The sequence below is a fragment of the Vitis vinifera genome, chromosome 9 (genome assembly GCF_030704535.1).
Source record: "Vitis vinifera cultivar Pinot Noir 40024 chromosome 9, ASM3070453v1".
Taxonomy (NCBI): Eukaryota; Viridiplantae; Streptophyta; class Magnoliopsida; order Vitales; family Vitaceae; genus Vitis; species Vitis vinifera.
Window position 1 is genome coordinate 24,178,367 of NC_081813.1, and position 22,799 is coordinate 24,201,165.

Genomic DNA, 22,799 nt, shown 5'->3' on the forward strand with positions numbered 1-22,799 from the left:
AAATATCATAAAAGAATAATGTAATCCTATAAGAGATATTAAGATGGCAATGGCATGAAAGAGAAATGAATGGATGCAGTTTTTAGATCATGCTACTTATTTTTTCCTTCTTCAAATAAAAAAGGGCAATTCTACAAAGGAAAAACCAAAAAAGGGGGTCAACATTAAGGGAGGAAAATAAAATAAAAATAAAAACAAAACCCCAAAAAGGACAAAAGTAAAGAAAGAGGAGAACAACCTGAGACTGAGACTAAGCTCCCTCCCAAATTCCTTTGTAAGCAAACATTTTTAGACAGATTAGAACAATTATAGTACAGTCCCAACCTAGGATGGGATGGACACATCTTGGTTGGAATACAAGAGGATAAAATGAAAGAATCACAGAATGGGGGAGCCACAGACAGACACAACACTATCAGTACTTCTACTCCAAAGAGGGCATTGGTTAGCAACTGTGGAACAAGAGGGCACCTCTCACCTTCTGCTCTGCTCTGCTCTGCTCTATTAACTCAAACTTTTTTTCTTCTTTTCTTTTTTTCCTTCTGTTTTCCTTTCTTGGGGAGAATTCTGATATTGCATTGGAGATATGAATGAAAGAATTGTTCCCTACCCAGTGATTATTAACCAATCTGCTATACTTCACTTGCTTCAGCCCCAGATGGTTGTAGACCTGCCACTTTTGTCCTCGCAACCTGGTTCCGAACAGTCCCTTAGCAGAGTAGCACAAAACTATAACCTACCACCCTCTCTCTCTATCTATCTGGAAGCTTTTCTCCAAGACGTCCATTTTTTTATGTACAAATTGGTCATCCAGCATTACCAGCAACCTCTGCAGCTCTCTGTCTCATCATCTCCATCACAGCAGCTCTTCGCCTAGAATCAGACTGCTGCTGCAGCCTCCTCAAATGCTCCTTCAGATCTCTGAATGAGTTAAGATAAAGTATAAGATTTATATGTGATATTCATAGACAATATTTAAGATGGCATTGACCACAAGTTGACAACTACAAACCTGCAACGTGGTACATGGCATTCAGATTCCTTGCAAGCTCGAGCATGAAGTTGAAGGAGATACCACATTTTCTTGCAGAGAAGACAACCACCAGACGCCCGTGTTTTGCATTGTATCCCATGGCGGAAAAGGCCCTTCACTTTGCGACAGTTTGGATATTGACAATGTGGAGAACGGCATTGAGATGCATGCACCAGTAGATCAAGCATTTTTCTTAGCTGCAGTGTCAAATAACCAAATAATGTCAGGCCTTTGTAGAAAGATGATAATATTCCAATAATGCATGCACAGAGCAAGATCCCCCATGTTCATTTCTCTCTGAGGACTGCACAGGAGGGGATTGAAGTGACGGAAATTAATTGGAAAACTATTCAACAAGTTGTAATTTAAGACATGCAGTGTCTTATGTAAAAAAAAAAAAAAAAATCTATTTAAATTGTTGAATCAAAGAGAAATCATTTCTATATTAATTAATGGCATCCTTATCCTCACTCATCTCAAAATCAAGTGATCATCTTTTCATTCTAAGCAACAGTCATACGTTTCCTTTCACTGACTCAGATGAATTATTGTATCTCGTGCAGGTGTATGTCCTACTATTTAGGGCCCAAAACCCACAGATACAAGATTTCTTATAATTCTGCATCAGCATGTAATATTGCAACTAACAAGGCCACATTACATATCTCCAAGTTTACATGTAACAGAAGCCGTCCAGAATACATAGTTGTACCACCAATAAGTTAATAAATTATGGTAATTGTGCACTAAACAAGACAACCTGGAAAATGCAGAAAAGAAATAAGACATTCACATCATAACATGGAGGAATACCACAAGAAGGCAATTTCCTGGGACCAAGAACCATATATGTAATTCCACAATCAAAGTAGAACACAATGCATCAGAGATTTTCAATCATCAGCACTGAATCAAAGGAAAACATTGAAGCAAAATGAAAGAATCCACTAATGAATTTCACGAGTCACTTCAAAAATGAAAAAGAGAAAAACAAAGAAGAGAGGTTTATCCTAAGCCATAGCACGAGGGCTCCAATATGATAAAACTTGAAGCTGTCCAATCTAATTATCCATTTTTTCCTTCCATAGTTTAGGCCAAAATCAGGTATAACATAAGGTTTCCAACATATTAAAATCTCCAAGCAACAAAGAAACATAATAGACCTAGAGCATATATGAAAGTGTTCCCATTTCCACAACGTTTGGTTACATGTCCCACTAAAGGCCATGCTAAACACAATACCCAATATTCACGCTTTGCCATAACATGATCCACATGAGTGCTACACATATCAACAAAACTACATGCATAAGCACCAACAGAAACTACATCCAGAAAACACTTTCAGGCCACAGGGTAGAGCCTTGATTTCACCTATGGCTCATGCCTCAAGTAGTGAAGATGTGAAGCACTCATTAGGGGAAAACCCCAAAACCTGGCACCCTTTATACATTTAAAAAAGAAGGTACCTTGCGCACCACTATCTAAATTTAGGAAGGTTTTAATGCAACTTCTGAACTTCAATTTATTTGCCTTACTCTAGTTAACATCTCACTAGTTAAGAAACATATTTAGAGTTGGAAAAATCATATTGGTCTGTACTTAACATTAAGGGTGGCAATAATTTCAAGGAGATGAATAACCATTATCCTACAAGAAATGTCTTCTTAACTTCTTTCATTAATTTGATATGATCCAAACCTATAAATAGATAATCAACAGCTAATTAAGCTTTTTATGAATTTACAGCCACGAGATTTCTGAGGGATTTGCACCGTCAAACTCAATAAATTATCAAAGGTCAAAGAAACACGTGTCACCAACTTTAAGTTAACATCTATTAAACATCATCAAAATGTCTCTTTTTCAATAATTTTTCCTTAATTTCCTTATTTTCTACTTAATCCTTTGTTTTGAAGTTAGAAAACAAGATATCCATGGGAATAACAATAAGCAGAGGTACAACAATAAGTTAGAAAACTCAATAATCCTTTGTTGCTCATTGTCAATACTTCAACTTTAAGCAGAGGTATGCTAACAAGATGTGCAATAAACTGCACCACGAGAAGCATATCATATAGCAAAAATGACTTGAGGAAAATGATTTTCTTTTTCTTTTTTGATAGGCAACTTGAAGAAAATGATTATGGCTCCAAAGAATTATGAAGACTCTTTAATCACAAAGGAACAACATGCAGTACCTGTAAAACTCGTAGCTGCCTTGCTTCTTTATTCTGTGCATCACGATCGGCCATGGACGGATGATTGGTCAATTTATGTGGATGGTCAATACCCCCATCCTTTTGATAACATGCGTTGCACACATCATAATCGGGGCAAACCTCACAACGCCAACCTTGACCAGCTTCAATGTCAAGGTGACATATATTACATGTAGTCACAAAAGCAGGTGCAGTTGGATTGTGAAGATGGTAAAGGACCATCATAGAGGAATGTTTAGCCCGGCGTAGGGTATCATATTGATAATGATTTCCTTGACAAAGACTCAGAAATGCCTGTCTGGTGTCAAAGAATTCACTCTCCAGAATCTCATCCTTATCCTTAGTATCTGAAGGTACGTCGTTGATTTCAACCTGCAGGGTTTAGCAAGCTCAATTTTCTGATCAGAATATTGCAAATAAGCATTGATGTAACCTTCAAATAGTTGACCAAAACATAACAAAAATTAACTATATTAACTAATGGATTATAGAACTTACTGGATGGAGTAGATGTTTGTCCCTGTGATTGACAGGATGTCTCTCTCTCTCTTCAAGTTTTTGCTCTGCTTCATAACACCTGCAAGGATATAAGAAACCCCAAAGGGATAACTGAGAAAACCAAAATTGGAGGTTACTGACTTCATCACAGGTGTGTGAGCATAGGTTGTCATCCTTTTTGTTTGACATCTTTGGTGTAACATGGGTTCTGACTCAGTTAAGCAATGTATAGACTAGTTGGTATGGTAGTTTCAAAGGCTAGGATGGAAAGTCACTGCATAGAATTGACCCGTTTTGATGTTGTTTCTGATAAAAAAAGGATTGACCCATTTTGATTGTTTTAGAGCCTCTTGAAAGAGCAGAGTTGAAGAATTTTTTATGATGTGGAATGTTTAGAGCAGGTTCTGAAAGTGTTTTCCCTCAAGTCTCTGTTTTTGTCTTTTTTTCTTTTCTGTCTAGAGACTCTTATATTTCCTTTTGCTTTGGGACTCCTTCTATACCTTCTGCTTACCGGGTTGTACCCTTTCCACTAGGTATCATTTATATATTTCTATTTCTTATTTACTTAAAACAAAGAAAATTGAACAGCTCTTTAAAACAACATGGGTAAAGGCTGCATAATACGTACTTATCACAAAGCTGAAAATTCTTGCACTGGTGGCAAACCCAACGGTTTCCAGATACCATCAGATGACAACAATGAGTACATGCATGTTGCAAGTGAACCATTATAAAATCTTCCTTCATTGGGCTTATGGTTTCACCAAGCTGGAGAAGAATAGATAGCTTCATAAGAACAAACAGAAATTGACTTTCATTTGTTCAAAAGTGTCAGGAGAAAATATAATATCAGTGAAGACGTTTGAAACCCTACAATCTACTGATTATAATCTAATAATAACTCAAAAATTAGCAAAAATTGGACCACATGTTATGCACTTATGCATTGAATATGCAAAATTATTTGGAGAAAGAAAAATTCATAAGCTGGAAGGTCTGAAATTTTATGATTACTTTATGCATTAGTAGTAAATCCTTTGAAGCATTGCCAGAAAGATCAGATTGACCGGATGCCTTTAGAGCCCTTTTTGTTATAGTCTTTTTGGTAGTTCCTTTCTTATGTAGTTTTCTGCCATCTTCTTCTTGTTGAAGCTGATAGATCATATCCTCCGCAGCACCAGGCCAGTAATCACCATCGAAATACGGAAGCCTAGCTGCAGTTACCTTAGACTTACATTCACCAGTAGATACAAAGAAATGGTCATATAAATTAGTAAGGTCGACCACAATATTTTCCTTGGCAGCTTTTCTTAACATTGATAAATACCTGAAATAGAAAATTTTGTGCACACCAACCAGAAGGATTAGGGAGGAATAAAAACTTATTTCAGGAAATTGAAACTAGTAAAATGATTCAAACTTCTATTTTCTAACGATAACTACTCTCACCATTCTCTGAGTTTATCAGATTTTGGTGTTTTCTGAATTTCAGGATGGCAATACAATATATAGTCTTCACCCTTCAAAGGAGGACAAGCCCATATATAGCAACTTGTGAAACCCCGCTTCTTACAGTATTCGAGATATCCAATCTGGAAAGAGAATCGGATATATAAGCCAATAGCCCAATATAAAAAGATTCCAAACCATAAGAATTGCTCATCAAGAATAAATAAAAGATTGGCGTAATACTAAAACTCACCAGAATTTCATGGTAAACAAATGTACGGAGAGCCTCCCCAGTCACTGATTTAATCTCAGGCCTGAAGTACTTCACAGAATCCAGATATGAGAGATAAACACGACGTTGATTTGGGAATAGACATTCTGATCCAAATTCTTGAACATACATCCCAAATAAGCATACTTCTACTCCTTCAATCTTCTGAAACAACAAAATTACCTGGAAACGAAAAAGACAATCTTCAGTTCATAATTTAAGTCTTTGTCAACTATATGAAAAAACATCAACTTAATATACATCCTGCATACCTTAGATTTATAAGGGAATTCCGTTGGGTAATTCTCTTCTTGAAAAATTTCAAGGAACCGCTGCTTCACTTCCAACTTTTTGTCAACTGATGAGACAACTCTAATCACAAGTGCTTCAGCTCCAGCAACCTGGCAAAACAATGTAAAAGGGAGAAAATTGGCACACTTAGAATTCTGATTTGCACATTCTAGGTAAAAAAATTTCACAAGAATCCATGACAGTAGAATTTTACCCACATTACTGCATGCGACATGCAACAATACATGTGGATGGAGGATGAGTAATCAACAGTTATACCATGCAGAAATTAACTGAGAAAACAATCATCTCTACATATCTAAGTAAACAAATATTCCAAGTAAATAGCAAAAGCTCAAGTTAATGACTATGTCACATTCCCTTGACAACTAGTTCAGAAACATAGCATCACCTTGAAAATTTAAATTGGATTTTTGACCATTTATATTGAAGCGGTCTCCTAAACTGGCCACTATTCAGTTCTCAGCAAGATTCAAGGATTAAATACTGGTTGGAGATTTCTCTTCAGGGCATGAGGAAGCTATAAGCTTGTTTTAAGCCATTGAAAGAAGAGGTAGGAGCATAGTATGGGAAAGCTCCACTAAAGGGAGGGTGGGGCCCAGTTCAAGGAAGGATAGATAGTCGAGGAAGTAAGCATCGTCCATTAATTATTGGCATATGGGGGAGAAATGAAAAGATGGGGTAAGGGGGGGTGGGGATATATCATCATGTTTTCATTAAGTACCACCACTTTTCTTGGAACATAAAGGGATTGCATGATTTGGGTTAAAGGGCAGTGATGTGAAGGATTGGAAGGCACTGTATCCATTCAAGATGTTTTACTGTTCAGGGTTTTGGGATAGGGAGATCCTAGACCTTCTAGGAGCGAGAGAAAGATTGGGATTATTCTATCCTTCCAGATCTAAGATGCTGGAAGATGGCTTTCTGTGGGTCTTCAGCAGGTTTTATGGGCCAATGTCAGGAAGGATGAGAGGGATTTTACAGAAGAGTTGAGCGTAATGGGAGGTGATTTCGATGTACTTGCTGTTTGAAAGACTCAATGGGAACTTATTACCTTTAGCCATAAAATTTTGCTCCAGACCCCAGGAAGAAATATAAAAATAAAATAAAATAAAATAAAATTGTTTCAGAGCTATGGGTTGACACAAAGGAAGCTCATGCAGAGGGTGACACCTTAAATTCTCTTTGTGTTTGGAGAAATCCTCTATAGCTTGAAACTAACTTTATGGAATTTTGTTATTGATATCCTGGAATTGAGGCATGGCCATTTTCATTTTAATCTTTAATTTCCATCTCTTCTTTCCTTTTTGATGTAGACGCATATGCAGGACGTTATCAATTTATAATCATCAAAAGAAGCTGACATATTTAAGAGAACTCAACCTGACCCTAAAACATAGTTGGATGGATACTTAAGATCCCAATGATGCAGTCAATTCCTGAATCAAAACAGCCCTTAATTCCTAAAAGGGTAAGTGAGTTGTTCATCTTACAACTATGGATAACATTTTTTCAGTGTAGCAGCCATGATTAAAATCATTTTTGAAACCATCCATCTAAGCATACTTTAGCTTCTTGAATATCTAATGAGGTTAGGTTAACTTTTGAAGAAGTCATCAATAATGGATAGCAGGTGAATTGAACCACTGCAGAGAAAATCTTACTGCTATCAAGATTCACAGCAAATATTAAGCCATCATCCTACAAAACAGCAATAAAATACCTCATCAAAACCTTTTTCTTTTTTTTTTAATAAGTACCTCATCAAAACCTTTCCCTTGAAGCCTTGCCCTCTCTTGCCTTTCCTGCTTGAGTCTTTTAAATAACCGCTGTTCTATGTGGTCACTAAGAATTGTCCTTGGCAAATCTTTAGCCCCAAGAACAGCACTCTGAGGTAATGGTTTACGCTCTCCTCTCTCAATCTCTGTTATATAGCAATTAGGGCAAGTATATTCAGCCTGCCCACCATCATTCCTCCGACCATTGAACAAGGCACAAATTTGATGTTGCCAAGCTTCACATTTGTCACATTGAACCCACTGCAAAATAGAAGCAAATGTTCAAACATAAGAGCGATTGCTCAGACAATAATCCAACATAATGACAGATACTAAAAGAAATGAATAAAACATACCCATTCTTCAGTCTCCTCATCATTTTTCTTCTTCTCCAGCCTTGCTTTGGGAAGAGAAGTCCCATCAACCACGACACTGTCTCCTCGGGCTTCATTATAGCATGGTATACAGAAATAATGTCGCGTATCACCAGTTCCCATGGTATAATACATTGCATTTCTCTTAATACGAGCACCACATGGTGAGCAATATATAGGTGGAGGTTCAAAAGTAAGCTTCTCAACTGCACACAGCTGACAAGAGTTCTCACTCATCGAACGCTCCATTGCTTGATTCTTTTCTGCCTTGGCCTTGCTCTAGAAAAAGGGAAGAGGAAAAAAAATCACCACCAAACCTAGACAAAGTACATAAAAAATAAAAATAAAAACAAAACAGAAAAATCATTCTCAACAGCCACAAGATTTAATACCCTCGACAGGACAATACATAATTTTTTTTTCCCTTTTTCCTTTTTATGGACCAGGAACTTTCTCATCCCCACCCCAACCTCTTGCTACCTGAGCTAGGCCTCAGGGGCAGGACAAGACACAATATGAACATCCTAACAATATCAATCACCTCCAAAAATCACTATGTACTGATGGACTTGCGCGATACTGAAGATGAAGGTGGCATTAAAGAACAGAAGGAAAAGAAATCCTGTAAGAAACTGAATCACCACAGCCAACAACTTTTCGATTGACCTATTTGAAGGAATTTTCTAAGAAAACTGACAATCAAGTTCAAACACCAATTCCCAACAAATTGTGCTAATGGAGCTGGCAAAAGGATTATAAATGAGAGGATTTTTAAAAAAAAATGTAAATGTAGAAAAAAGAAAGCTATAAAAAGTAAGAAAAGCCAACCATACATTCCATAATACCTTCACAGGCACAAAATACAGGCAAAAGATATTTTCCTATACAAGCTAACTAAGGGATAGGAAAAAAAATAAAAATTTAGACCCTGTAATTCCACAAAAGAGAAAATTGTAGAAAGGTAGAAAAGCAATAAAAAAAATTATTTAATTTCCATGAAGGCTCTGAACAGGATAAACATGACATGAAAAGACACCAAAAAAGGATGCGACGCACCCTAGACCAACAAAAGAAGCTGCATAAAGAAAAAATCAATTGAGGACAATACATTAAAATTTTGGTTTACCTGATGGAACAACTAACAAAGATTGGCAGCAATGTCAAGAGAGGGTGAGTTGAACAACCACTTTTAAATTCTTCCTGACAACTTATTTACGCACTTCAAATTACCAATAATAGAAACCGATCATGGAATGCTACACTATTTCAAGGTTTATTAAGTTCTTAAAAGAAAAGAAGGACAATTTTCTATGTGATTAAGCAAAATAGTTAAGAGTCAAAATATAAAAGTAGAATGTGACATCTCAAAAATAGCTCTTCTAATTTCTAGAATAACTCATATATCCTATCTTCTCATAAATAGCAACTCTCACATGTCATTCCTAAATCACATCAATAATAGTATTTGCTTTCAAAACGCACTTTAAAATGTAGTGAATATACCATTTAGTCCATTCATCCACAATAATACAACTAATGAACTCAAAAGAATTGCAATATAAACAGATCCATAGACTGACCTGTCCAACCCACTGCCTGAGACCTGTAATATGGGCCCTGATTTGCTCTGGCGTGAACAGTTCAGTCAATGAAACCCCCTTTATTTTTGGCTTCCCAGATTTGGTTCCAATACTTTCAGAAGGCTGTGTCACATTTTCCTGCCTAGCCTGATCATTCTCTTTCTCAAGTTTAACATTTTCTTCCTTAGCAAAACCAGCAGACTCATCATATATAATAGGTTCACTATCAGGCCTTTGGTTGTAGATATCATCCAAATTATCCTTCTTTAGTTCACTAATCTTAGGACTTCCCTGCCCAGAGTTCACAGGAACTTCCATCTTCACTTCTGTAAACTCAGATTTAATTGGCATACTAACATCACCATGTCGGTATTCTTGGCGTTGTACATCCTGTGGAACATGAGATTCAGTAATTACAGGAACCAATACTGCAGAACTTTCACTTTCAGGAAGAAGAGATTGGGAGGGCTGCTCTGTTTTCATGCGTTTTGATGAAGGCTGCAGATCTTCAGAGGTTTCAACAACTGAAGAAGCCTTTGAAGTCAATCTAGCTGTCTCTACAGTATCATGGGATTTACAGGATCCATCTATAGGAGTTGGCAAGCCAGAATCAGAACCTGGACGAGTGCGTGCTCTCAGTTGTAAGTCCAAATAATTCTTGACAGGAATACAAACAGGACATCCTGGGTCCCTGCAATGTTTGTGGTGATGAAGCAATACCCTGGTATGCTGGCAACGGGGAAATGAACATTGTGGCAGATTACATCTGTCCATATGCCTCCACAACTTTTGAACAGTAATGCAATTAACATCTTGACATTTTCCTTCTGGGGCTGCACAACGACGAGCATGTCGCAAGAACAAAAGCCACCTCTGTTGATTCTTAAACTGCCGTTCCCGGTTACTGTTTGCCGATTTACAGGCAGCAGCACTTAATTGAGACTCCCCTGTGCTTCGGGGAGTAACAGTTTTACCAATGATAGATCCCTCTGAAGACAAATTATTGCGCTGGGCTTCATCGTGCCTGGTTATTCGCTGACGGAACTCTTCTTGGACATGCTGATCATGCGACAAGTTGCCTGATATTTGAGGCCTGCCTTGTGATTGAGGATGCCATTGACCATGCAGAACTGATTCTGATTGTTCTCCAATAGATAGGCAGCTAAAATCATTTTGAGACTCCGCAATCAACTGCTGTGGATGTAACAACTGTTGAATTTGTTGTGAATTTTGAGACACTGATGAACACATTTCCTGCGTTCCAGATGGTAGAGAGTGCAACTGAGCACCTCTAGAATGGTCATCAGAAGAGTTCTGCTGGAATTGATTCTGCAACTCAGAAAGTTGAAACTGGTCAGAAACTTGTGAATTCAGAATTTCGTTATGGTGTTCCCCTCCAAGCTCAGCCTTTACTTGACTGCTTAGATCAGATGTCAGCTGAGGCTGACCAAAAGCATCATTCTTTATCAAAATCTGGTGCTGCTGACTTGGTGGCTTCTGTTGACGTTGATGTGGAACAAACTGTTGTTGAAACTGATGAGGTTGTTGCTGAAATTGTTGCTGTTGATGAGATTGTAAGAGGTTTTCCCTCGATGAGAGTGGAGATTGGAAGTTCACCTTTTCTGATTGACTGACCGATTGAGGCTTCATATGCACAGCCTGTTGTGCATTGTGCAAATTCGACTGATTGGGTATCAAAGTGGAGTTGGTTTTGGACATCGACTGCAAGCTAACTGGATTCAAATTTTGAGTATTCATCATTGATCCAGCTGATGTTACAGTATTATAGAAGTTTGCAGACCCAGAAGGATCAGCAGCGTTCATCCCATATCCATCACCTGCCAAATGAACTATTTTCTGTGAGAAAACTGTTACATCACATGTGAACACACACACACACAAAAACAGTGATTACCCTGAATAAGGGGTCGCTGATGTTGATCAAACTGCTGCTGTAAAGGTTTGGATGAATCACCATACAGTGTGCCAGACAGATAGCCATCAGAAGTGCTGGGTCCATTCACCAGTTGCATATTGTTCCCAATAAACCCACCATTTAAAGCCCCATTTGAAAAACCATAAGTTTTCTGCTGCAAACCGGACCTAATTCCACTACCCCTTTGACTGCCAAGGTTGTGCAATATACGGATGTTTTGACCACCAACATGCTGCTTTTGTTGTTGAGGTTGTGATACCATTGTGGATTCAACACTCGAAAACCCACCCCCATTATTGGAAGATTCTGAATTCATGTAAGACTGATTATTATTACTATTAAATCCAGGCGTAGGAATCATTTGGCTTGTGATTCTTTGCCCACTCATTGAAGACATCATGCTGTTTCCACCAGAGCCAATGGAAAAACTGGATGTTGATTGCTGATATCCATTACACAGGGATCCTGCAAAAGTAGATTCTGTTACAGTGGTGTGAAGGAAAAAAAGCTATTAACATTACATTAATCAGTAGAGTTAGAAATTACCATCAGATGAATTGAATGAACTGCTGTGTATGCCAACTGAGGACCCACCGCCAGCTGGCAACAGGCTCCCAGTGTTGACAGTTGTAGGTGCTATGCTATTACATGCACTAGCAGCAATCATGGAAGTATCTACAGAAGATGTAACCATTAAATTTGAGCTCCCGCTGTGTGACATACCAGGTGTTGGTATCATTGTACTAACAGCAGAGGAAGAATTAACTGCTTGTGGAAATTGTTGGTTGTGACTACTCAGAGACAAGCTTTTAATCGAACCATGTAAACGGCTCTCCAAGGTATCCAGATTAGCATAGTCCTCCTGAAGATAAAAAGTGAACAAGTCATAAACAAAATGAACAGTTAACTGTAGCATTATTAAAACTTAAAAACACCAAACAACAATCCAAGGATTCTAACAGATCCACATCAGGCCTCTATGCTATCATACAACTAAAAAGAGCCCAAAACGATAACAGAGGGCCCAGCAGCTAATTGCTCTATGCTTCCTTTAATTGAATGGCTTTGGGACTTCAATCAATAAGAGATAACACTCAAGATATTGTCACAAGCTTGCTTAAAAGCTTAAATAAGGAACAAAATATGAGCATAAAGAACCTTTGCCCAAAAACAAAACAAAAAATGAGTATAAAAACCTTTGTGGCAGCACTCCTGAATAAAACATCGTCTAAGCGTCTAACAATATCTGCCAACTTCTTCGGTTGAAGATCGTAAGGAGATGACTGTCGTTGTGTAAGATATTCATAGCTGCAAAAGAGGAGATTAAAAAGTGTGATCAGTGTTCAATTATAATTACCATGTGCACAATCAAAAGTGATTGCCACAAGAATATAAAATGAAGAAATTTCTCTATAGAATCTGATCTGAAGTTTATGTTAAATAACAAATAGAAATAGCAACAATAATAATGATAATGATCATGATAACAATCAAACTTTTCCCATGTGAATTATATTGTAAATCGTTTTCCTATTTCTTCAGATCATGTACTGTGTCATAGATCATAAGATACACTAGCATCCTAAAAAATAGATAGAAAAAAATAGAAATGCATATATTAAATGAATATATACAACAAGATGAAACATAAGGAGATATAAACCAGTTCCCAGTAAGGCATGCATCAATTAATGCCATATAGGAGTTACATGAAAAACACTTTTTGTAGGAAGTTAGATCAAACATATTTAACAACACATGACATTTTACTGCATTAATTCATCACAAATTTCCAAAAATAAACCCTTAAGCATACTTTTAAACTCAACCACTGTTCACCAATATACCAAAAACAAGCCATAAGATCAACCTTGGCAAAATATATCAATTTCTCCTTGGATGTAGAAAACAAGTTAAAAAATGATAGAGAGAAACAAAAGAAAAAGGGAATTGGACTTGAAGATTCGCAAAGAGACACAGCTTGAATTTTCTGAAAAAGAGATCAAATTCCTAAACACTGTTACACATGAAATGGAATAGATTCTAGCAACTGGAAAGCAAGGCAAAAAGACAGCAAGAGCGCTTTTCAATGCTATACTTTAACCTCAAATGCACCTTTTTAATAAATTTTAAAACTACACTTCCCTAAAAGTGCCAAAAGAGAGTTAAATGTGCATAAATCATCCATATCCATTCCTGAACCCCAATTTATTTTTGTTTCAAACATGAACTAAGCAAAGGCATATTGGATGCATGCTACACAATTATAAATATTGTACAGCATGTACGGTCCATATCTGTTTTCCCATAAAACATTTTACACCATGAAAATTTGTCCATTCACAGTCTTTTAGGCATAAAATAGCGACGTCACTCACCTTTTCAGGCCTCTGGATTCCCTACAAAGAAACTGCCCACTACTTTTTCTAGGATGACCTAACCTTATTTCAGATTATTGGGACCCTGGATGATGAAAAAAGAAACCTCCCTCTATCTCCTCTATGAACTACCACTCCAAATGAATACCAAAAGACAACTCTATAAGTCCTTTTCATGCTTTCAAATCTATGTTTTATTCCTCCAGAAAATGTATAAAACATTAACAAGAGAACAGCAGAAAAAGTTTAACTGAGCGCTCATCAATGCACCATGCAACTGAGTGCTCACACCCCATTTCAACATTCCCCACATGTAAAGGTGTAACTTTATTATTAGAACTATTAAGACGCTTTTGTTTCCATATGAGGGAAAATGAATTGTTTTTGTAAGGGGGTGGGCGGAAGAAGGAATAATATCATTTATGATTATGAAACCATGTGCAAGAAATAACCATATTTCTCACTTGTAAAACTTTTGTCTGACGAAGGAATGCAAAGAAAGCCTCCATAATTCCAATATATTTATATGCAAAAACCTATCATATGTATGAGTATGCATGAGGTCACAAAAAAGAGGGCAGGAAGATGAGAAATAAAAAGTACATTAATTGCCATTAATAGCATTCAAACCGCAGCGTGGTTAATGGAGTTCACCTCAATTTGCCAATGTAAATGCATAGTTTATTGCATGGCTTTTATCCACATTCTATATGAATGACTATGTAATCAGCCAACAAAGAATCATTTCATACCAAAAAAAGGAGAGATAATAACAAAGCCAACACACTAACAACACATAACCCATAATAAACTGAAAACATTAGTCAAAGAATGCCTTACATTTTGACTTGCATGCTTTTTCGTGCTCTCACAATGTCGGGATCCATATTGCCTGTATTGCGATGACCACCTAGATTTTGAATCTGGGAAGGGAGAGAACTTCCATTTTGCTGTGGCAATCCCGGCAACTGACTTCCAGCTTGATTAGGTACCTGCCCTGACATTTGTCCTGACATATGTGCCTGAATATTCATCTTTCCCTTGTATGCTTCTGAACACCAAGTACCGCATAACTCAGACTTTCACATGTTCACAATTCAGACCAGAATCCCATATTTGAGTCACCTGCCACGACATGCATCATTAACTACTCATGTTTGATTGATTAAAAAGCTTCCTTGTATTATAAAACCCAAGAACGATCAATCAAACTTCAAGTTACTATGTGAAAATTTCAAATCAGCAATTATTAAAAACAAAGAGAGTTCAATACCAAAAGTCATAGATTTATATGGGGGCAATCAATTCATAGGTTTACATGGGGGCAATTGACAAAATCGAACAGAAAAACATCAGAATTGAATAGGGAAAATATTATATTACTAAAATATGGGATAAATCATAGTACACAACAAAAATGTAGATCTACAACTTATAATCAGCAAGTAGAAGATCAACCTATACTTTTTCAAGTGTGGCGGAAGTTCGTTAACACATGCAAGTAGGACAAGTGTAATCAAATCGAGTTGCGCAATAATAACACTGCTGGTGTAACAGCATACTACAAATACATATCCAAACACAAACACAACCACAATTGGGGCCATCCTCCAGCAATACCAAGTTTAGGGGTTTTGTATGAGTAATTGGAAGCGAGACAAAGAACGAGGGCGATGGTGATCGCCATTAGAATTAACCAACACAAAAAAAGCAAGAAACAAAATCGAATCGAAAGGGGTTTGCCTAAAGTTGCATAATTTTCCAATCGGCCCAAGAAAAGCACCAAATAGTCACATTGATGATATGCACATCTTCACCAGGATGGTAATTAAGAAAATTAATAACAAATTAAAAGAATAAATGAATAAATTGGGAAATAAAAGTCAAAACCCTAAGGAAGGGTTAACCTAGACATAGAATCAAAGAAACCCTAACAAAGAGGGGTGTGACAAAACCTGAGAGCAGCGATCGGAGCTCGAAATTGCAGGATGAATTCAGATGGTTGGTTGATTATTGCAGAGAGGAGCAAGCACGGTCGGGAGACCGCCAAATGAGAAGACGACCACGACCACCACCACCAACACAGCCAGAAATCAGACCAAGATATAGACTTTTCTCTTTCTCCCGAATCTGATGATGGGGATTAATCGCTAAAAAATTAAAATCTGAAAATCAAAAATATGGAGTTTTGGACGATAATACGAAAGTTTAAATTTTAGCAATAAAATTGGAAATTAAAAATAAAAATAAAAAAAACAACAGCAGCAACGGAGAGGAGGAGAGATGAGTAAACGGGGAGGTTCGTAGTCACCCAATAAACTACCTCTGCGAATTTATCAAATTGCCCTTCTCATTACTCACAAATCTCCCCCAATCCCTTTAGCCCGTCGCAACGCATTCTGAAACGCATCCTTCTATGTTTTTATTTATCTTTTTTTTTTTTTTTCTTTTTTTTTTTTCAAACCATCCAACCCAAGCGCAGCCTTTTTGAGAATACGTGCAGTCTTATTGCAAGACAAAAATATCTCATGCCTACTCTTAATTAATTAAAAAAAAAAAAAACCATGTGTTTAACCTTGAAAAATCCACCAATTAAGTTACAAATTATTTAATTGTATATGAATAAAAATTGTTAACAAGTTTTTCATTTAATAAGAATATATAGAGCTATTCAAAGTTAAAACTAAATATATCAACACCATATAATAACTAAATAATCCAAATAGATTAAGGAAAAGAGTCGATAAATTTTAGGTGGGGTTAAAAAAATTAGTACAAGTCTCTTGGCACAAAACAAAACAAGGTTGTAGCCATGTATGGACAAAATACAAGCCAAACCTATCACTTCTTATTTAAATTGTGTTTGTTAAGTAATCTACAGAGAAATACAATAAAGACTAATCCAAATTGATTTTTTTTTTTTATTATTGGCAAATTGAAAGTAAATATACGGAGAAGCGCACCATGACAAAGGGTGCAAAATGATATACAAACCAAACCTAGCTAGCATAACTTCATACCAACCAGTCAACTCTCATGTTATCTACAAAATGAATGAAAGAAAGTTTTATATTCTTCGTGTAACAATTTGGTATTTACTCTCGTGTATAATATTTTTAGGAATTCACTTTTTCCAGCCAAAACTAATTATTTTATCCCCGCAAATGTTTTATGATTGTGTTCATACATAGTGATCAACCTCAAGAATCTTCTACAATCAACCATAATAAGGTTATTGTGTCAACACATATCTCAGTTATTGTATGATCAATTAACACACTCTAACTCAAAGGACCGCATGTGTTTAATACATGAGAATGGAAAGTGAGAATTGATATTTCATTCTTTTTTGGTTCATTTTCATGTTTGAATAAATTTTATTAAGATAGGAATGGAATCAAAATTGATTTTGGTAGAAATCAAATCCCACTTATAAGTGAGATTTTAATTTATCGTAGGTAAGTAGTATTATGATTCATTCATCTTATTAGATAATATAAAATTATTGTTTTGCCCTTGGAAATTTAAATGTTCTTTTATATATATATATATATATATATATATATATATATATATATATATATATATATATATATATATTTGTAAAATATAATTTTATAGCTTCTTTTACATGACATATTATTCAAAATTTAATAAAAGAATAAATGGATATTTTGCATATTTTAGGGTTGTGAATTTTATTGGATACAATACTTATTGAAAATTAGAATGAAGTTTGAGTTTTTTTCCCTCTTTTAGAAATAGGAAAAGTATTTGCTAACTTTGCGAATTTAAATATGATAATAAATATATTTCTTCTCTTTTTTTGATAAAATATAATTTTATAGCTTTTTAAGCCTGACAATTATTCAATTTTTTTTATAAAAAGAATAATTGAATATTCCTATATTAGGGTTGTATGATTTTTTTATGGTTAATTTTCTTTATTTATTGAGTATATATTATTTGTTTAGTCTTATCATTTAGTAACAAAAAAAAATTCCAAAATTTATTCTTTTAAAACATAAGTGTATTATTGTCAATTTATTTATTTTCATTTCCATCATTCCATTCTTATTGTTATCAAATGTTGGAATGAAAACAAATAATCATTCCAACCTTAGATTCCTAAGTTCATCCAGACACTAAAAATGGAATCACAAATTTATTTCTATTCCACAATAAATAAGAACGAAAATAAAATATCAATTCTCATTTCTCATTTCCATGTACCAAACACCCCCTAAAGGAATTACTAAGACCACAAATTTTATGATTACATGTCCTTTGGATGATCTAAAGGACATGTTTTAAACCTACTGAGATATCATAGTAACTCTATTGAGAATACCTATTGCTATCAACTTCCATCAACAATGACCTAATTCATAGGAATATATGATCAATTTAAAGTCTCACTCATAAGTCAAAGTTTATTGTTGATTTTAGCACAAACTCAATATCTTCTTAAGGTTGAGAGTCTATACAATATAGTAGTTTGGTGAATCATGACAATTGATAATCCTACATCATGATTCACTATAGGTCTTGCCCAATGTATATCACATACACTAGTGTGTGACCCAATTCATATGAATATATTATCACTTTAAGGTCTAAGACATAAGTCAAAGTCTTTTGTTGATTTTAGCACAGACTTAATATTCTATTAAGGTTGAAAGTTTATATAGTATAATAGCTCGGCGAATCAAGACAACTGATAGTCTTACATCATGATTCATTAAAGGTCTTGTCCAATGTATTTCATATACACTAGTACACTCACCATGGGAAACTCATCTCGATGATCAAGACAAGTCATCCATCCGATTAGGAGGTAGTATTACAATATTTACAAGATTGCCTAAATCCATTAACTAATTGTGGACAACTTATTTACTTACAAGGAACCTATGACTTGTATCCTCCATGTAACTCTTAATACACTTAAGTCATATATAATGTAAGAAGTATGGGTTGAATGCTCAAATTGCATAAAAATGTAGCAAGGGGATAGTCAAATCTGATTTTGTTATATCATGTCTTGTTTTTAGGGGTTTAATCCCAACAAATACAACATAACAGCTTGTTTAAATCATAACTACTTGATAGTCTTACGTCATGACTCATCATAATTCTTGTTCAATGTATGATCACACACTAGTGCATTCACAATGGAAAGTTCATTATGATGGCCAAGACCAATCATCCATCCACTTAAGAGGTAGTAACACTACAAACTTTATTAGATATGCCTTGACCTATGTACTAGCTATGAACAAATTGTTTACTTGCAAGGAACCCATGACTTAGATCTTTTAAGCAACTCTAGATGCATCCATGTTGTGTACAATGCAAGACATATTAGGTGAGAATGCTCATAAAATACAATACATGGAATAATGATAAATAAAAGTGTAACTAGAATATCATTATATAAATAATGAATTCCAAATATGTTACATCATATCATGCTTTTAAGAGTTTTATCTTAACATTCTTTCACTAGCCCACAAAGCATAGTGTTATCAAAGCATATTAGATACTTATTTGAAACCTATGTTATCCCTATAACCAACAAATACTCTCTCCATCAATGTCTTAATGAAAGGATCTGTTGGGTTCTCCACAAAAGTATTTTGTTAACCATCATATCACCACTCTGTATTATCTCAACATTATGGAACACAAACACATAATTCTTTTTTCTTCAAAGATACTTAAGGATAAGCTTGACAATTGTTCAGTGTTCTAGACCTGGATTTGAGTTATATCTACCCACCATACCTATAGTAAAACAAATATTTGGTCTAACATATAGAATTGCATATATAAATAAGGCTACACATTGTAGAGGCATAATGTACCACCTTAATGAAATTTCTCTTCTCAAATGTCAAAGGACATCAATCTTGAAAAAATGCAACTTCAAACCTAAAAAGTAGCAAATTCTCACAGTTTTATACCATGTAATTGACTAAATGTTTATAAGTGTAAAAAGCTTGACATAACGCAATTTTCCTATTTTTGCAATTCCTAAGAACCTTAAACTTAACAATATGTTGTGTCCCTTCTAGATTTTCATCTGGAATCAAGTAAACAACCAGATCATGTTTAATGACAATATCCTTACATCATTTTCAATGAATAAATTGTCATCTACAACACTATTGAGATTGAGCCCCTAAAAGCCAAACATGATATAACAAAATTATATTTGACTAGCCCCTTGCTATCTCTTTTATACATTGACTTTGATTTGAACATTTAGTTCATGTTTCTTACATTGTACATGACTTGAGTGCGTTAAGAGTTGCACAGAAGATACAAGTCATAAGCTTTTTATAAGTAGATAAGTTTTCTATAGTTAGTTCATGAATTTGGGCAATCCAATAGAAACTGTATTGAATCACCTCCTAATAGGAGGGATGACTTGTCTTGGATGTCAGGATGGGTTTCCCATGCTCAGTGCACAAATGTATGTGATGTACACTACATATAACCTATGGTTAATCATGAAGCAAGACTATCAATTATCATAATTCATCAAACTATTGTATTGAATAGACTCTTAGCCTTGAGAGAATATTGAGCCTATACCAAAATTAATAAGTGGTTTTGACCTATAAGGGAGATCCTAAAGTGGTCATATATCCTTATGGATTAGGTCACTATTGATAAAAATTTGTAGCAATAGATATTTTTAATATAGACACTATGATATCTCGTAAGATTGAGATAGTGTGTCCTCTTGGGTGATCCAAATGACATGTAATCATGAATCTATGGCGTTGTAGTAATTCCTTAAGTGGAATTTGACATATGGTTTTTATGAACTAGATTATGCCATTTAATCACATAATAAGTGAGATCTATAACCCAAGAATTGAAGAGGTAATCTTAATAGGTGACAACACTACCTTGTTAGATTGCGGACATCAATTCATGGGTAGTCTACATACAGTGGATAGTAGGTCACAAACTCAAGCTTTGTCTCGTTATTTACATAAGGTACTGGAGTACAGTTAATTATCTTTAGTGGAATGTTGAATTAAATTCATAATTGAATTATAAGGGAGTCAATACTCCTATGTGTCCTAGTGGTTCCCACTTTGAGCTCATATACCATAATGACATGGTTTATGAAGGTTGGATTGACTCTAAGTTCACTTTAGTGCATAAGAATGTTTTGATAATTATATAAGGTTGCACAAAGGATAGTGAACAAGGTCTCTAAATCGAGTTAATTAGATAGTCTTATGTAATTAATTAATTAATTAGAACCCATTTTAGACTTGATTAAATGACTCAAACTTTATTGGGCTTAAGTGACTTAAGCCCAATAGAGGAAACTTATAAACGTCTCATTAGGGATTAGGGTTTCCATTAATGTTTTTAGAATTGGACCAATCATTGAATTAGAAAAGTTATCAGTTATCGGTTCACGGTTCAGTTGTTGGACCAATGGTTGAATCACGATTGAACCGGTAACATCATAAATATATATTTATATATTAAAGAATAAATTATGAAATTTTAAAATTTATTTTTCATCTTTAAAATTATCAAACTTAAATTATAAATAAATATAAATGTATTAATATTTTAAATTTTATAAATAAATTTTGTGTAATATTCAAATATGAAGAAATATATTTAAATAAAATAAATTTTTATTCACAATTTATTTTACTTATATTACATTATTTTAGATATATTAAAAAAATTTAAAATCATTATGTTAATTTATGTTTAGTTTACATTTTTTAAATAACAACCATTATAGTAAAGTAGTGATAGCTTAAATATGATTTAAAGGTCCATGGTTCACTCCATCGGTTGTCATATCGTTTTGTTATTTTTTATAACTCATCCCACATTGGAAGCTCATGAGTATGAGAACACTTTAAAAAATAAATGTTCATTTCATGATGTCAACAACATTAAAGAGGTTGAGGGCAAAGCTTGTCATGGTCCCATAAGGTGGGTTGGGTTTGGTATGTGTTGGGCTAACCTTCAAGTTCCACCCATGACCCAACCTTTTAGTTGAGGGGAAAAAAAGGCAACTCAAAAAGGTGGCTTAGAGATTGAATTGAACTGGACAAGGCTTTGGTCGACAGTTTAATTGGTTGGACTAGCCAATCTAATCCGATTTTTAAAACATTAGTTTCCATCACTTTTAAGTGAGAGCCGTATTTCACCTTTAAAAAGAGAGAGAACCATAGTTTTCTAAAGCCCATACTTTGGAGTGTTAAGGTTGAGGTTCGAGTCATAAGGTAGAAGATCTTGGGTGTACAAGACCTTGAAACATGTTCTCTACCGCCATGAATTGATCTAAGAACATCTAGATGTAGGTATGAGTACTATTTCTCTAAATCTTTATTTTAATATGGTCTATAGCCATATGTTTTCACTATGATAAATTTAGAGAAACGTAGGATATTTTGCATGCATCCTACAAGATCTAGGGACAAGGAATGGGGAAATTTGGATATTCCCAACACAAGACAAGATCTTAGAGCACCACCATGCTTTCTTACCTCTTCTTGTACACACATGACCCTTTATTATGAAAATATCTAGTTGCATCATATAGATTAGGTGAGCTAATTAATTAATTAGGACCTAAGTGGGTTAAATTAGGTGACTAAAGTCCAAATTGGGTTGAAGTCACTCAAGCTTATATACCTCATTAGGAGTTTAAGGCTTAACTTTTTTATCATTGTCTTCCGAACAAAGAGAGAAAACAATCCTTAGCCACCTTTAAGAGAGAAAGAGAAACTCGCCCTTACCAAGATTCGTGAAGGGTGAGATTAGGCAAAAGATCCTTGAGTAGATGAGGTCTATGACGCTTATAACCTCTTATTCGGATTGGATTTGATCTAGGAACATTTAAATCGCATGTATGAACTTACAATCTCTAAATTTATATTTAATAATGGTTTTTATGTCATGTTTTCTCCTGCGT

General features: G+C 35.0%; 1 protein-coding gene across 1 annotated transcript; it reads right to left on the reverse strand.

The window, feature by feature from the left end:
* Positions 1-218: 218 nt before the first annotated feature.
* Positions 219-16,222, reverse strand: LOC100251243 (histone acetyltransferase HAC1). Its single transcript, XM_010656911.3, has 17 exons — positions 15,787-16,222; positions 14,672-14,956; positions 12,650-12,761; positions 12,000-12,315; positions 11,433-11,918; positions 9,518-11,355; positions 7,920-8,216; positions 7,546-7,824; positions 5,746-5,874; positions 5,456-5,656; positions 5,203-5,345; positions 4,768-5,080; positions 4,382-4,521; positions 3,754-3,832; positions 3,235-3,627; positions 1,013-1,230; positions 219-921 (listed from the first exon to the last, which is right to left on the reverse strand). The coding sequence occupies exons 2-17, from the start codon at positions 14,863-14,865 to the stop codon at positions 807-809; spliced, it is 5,253 nt and encodes a 1,750-aa protein (XP_010655213.1). The 5' UTR covers positions 14,866-14,956; positions 15,787-16,222; the 3' UTR covers positions 219-806.
* Positions 16,223-22,799: the final 6,577 nt, after the last annotated feature.

What these genes read in the sequence shown, in the direction of transcription:
- LOC100251243 (XM_010656911.3), bottom strand. Translation starts at nt 14,865, where the DNA reads ATGAATATTCAGGCACATATGTCAGGACAAATGTCAGGGCAGGTACCT. An exon ending in TCAGGCAGTGGGTTGGACAG is followed by an intron (nt 8,217 to 9,517) that starts GTCAGTCTATGG and finishes CCCTTTTTCTAG; the next exon opens with AGCAAGGCCAAGGCAGAAAA. An exon ending in GGCAGCTACGAGTTTTACAG is followed by an intron (nt 1,231 to 3,234) that starts GTACTGCATGTT and finishes TTGACACTGCAG; the next exon opens with CTAAGAAAAATGCTTGATCT.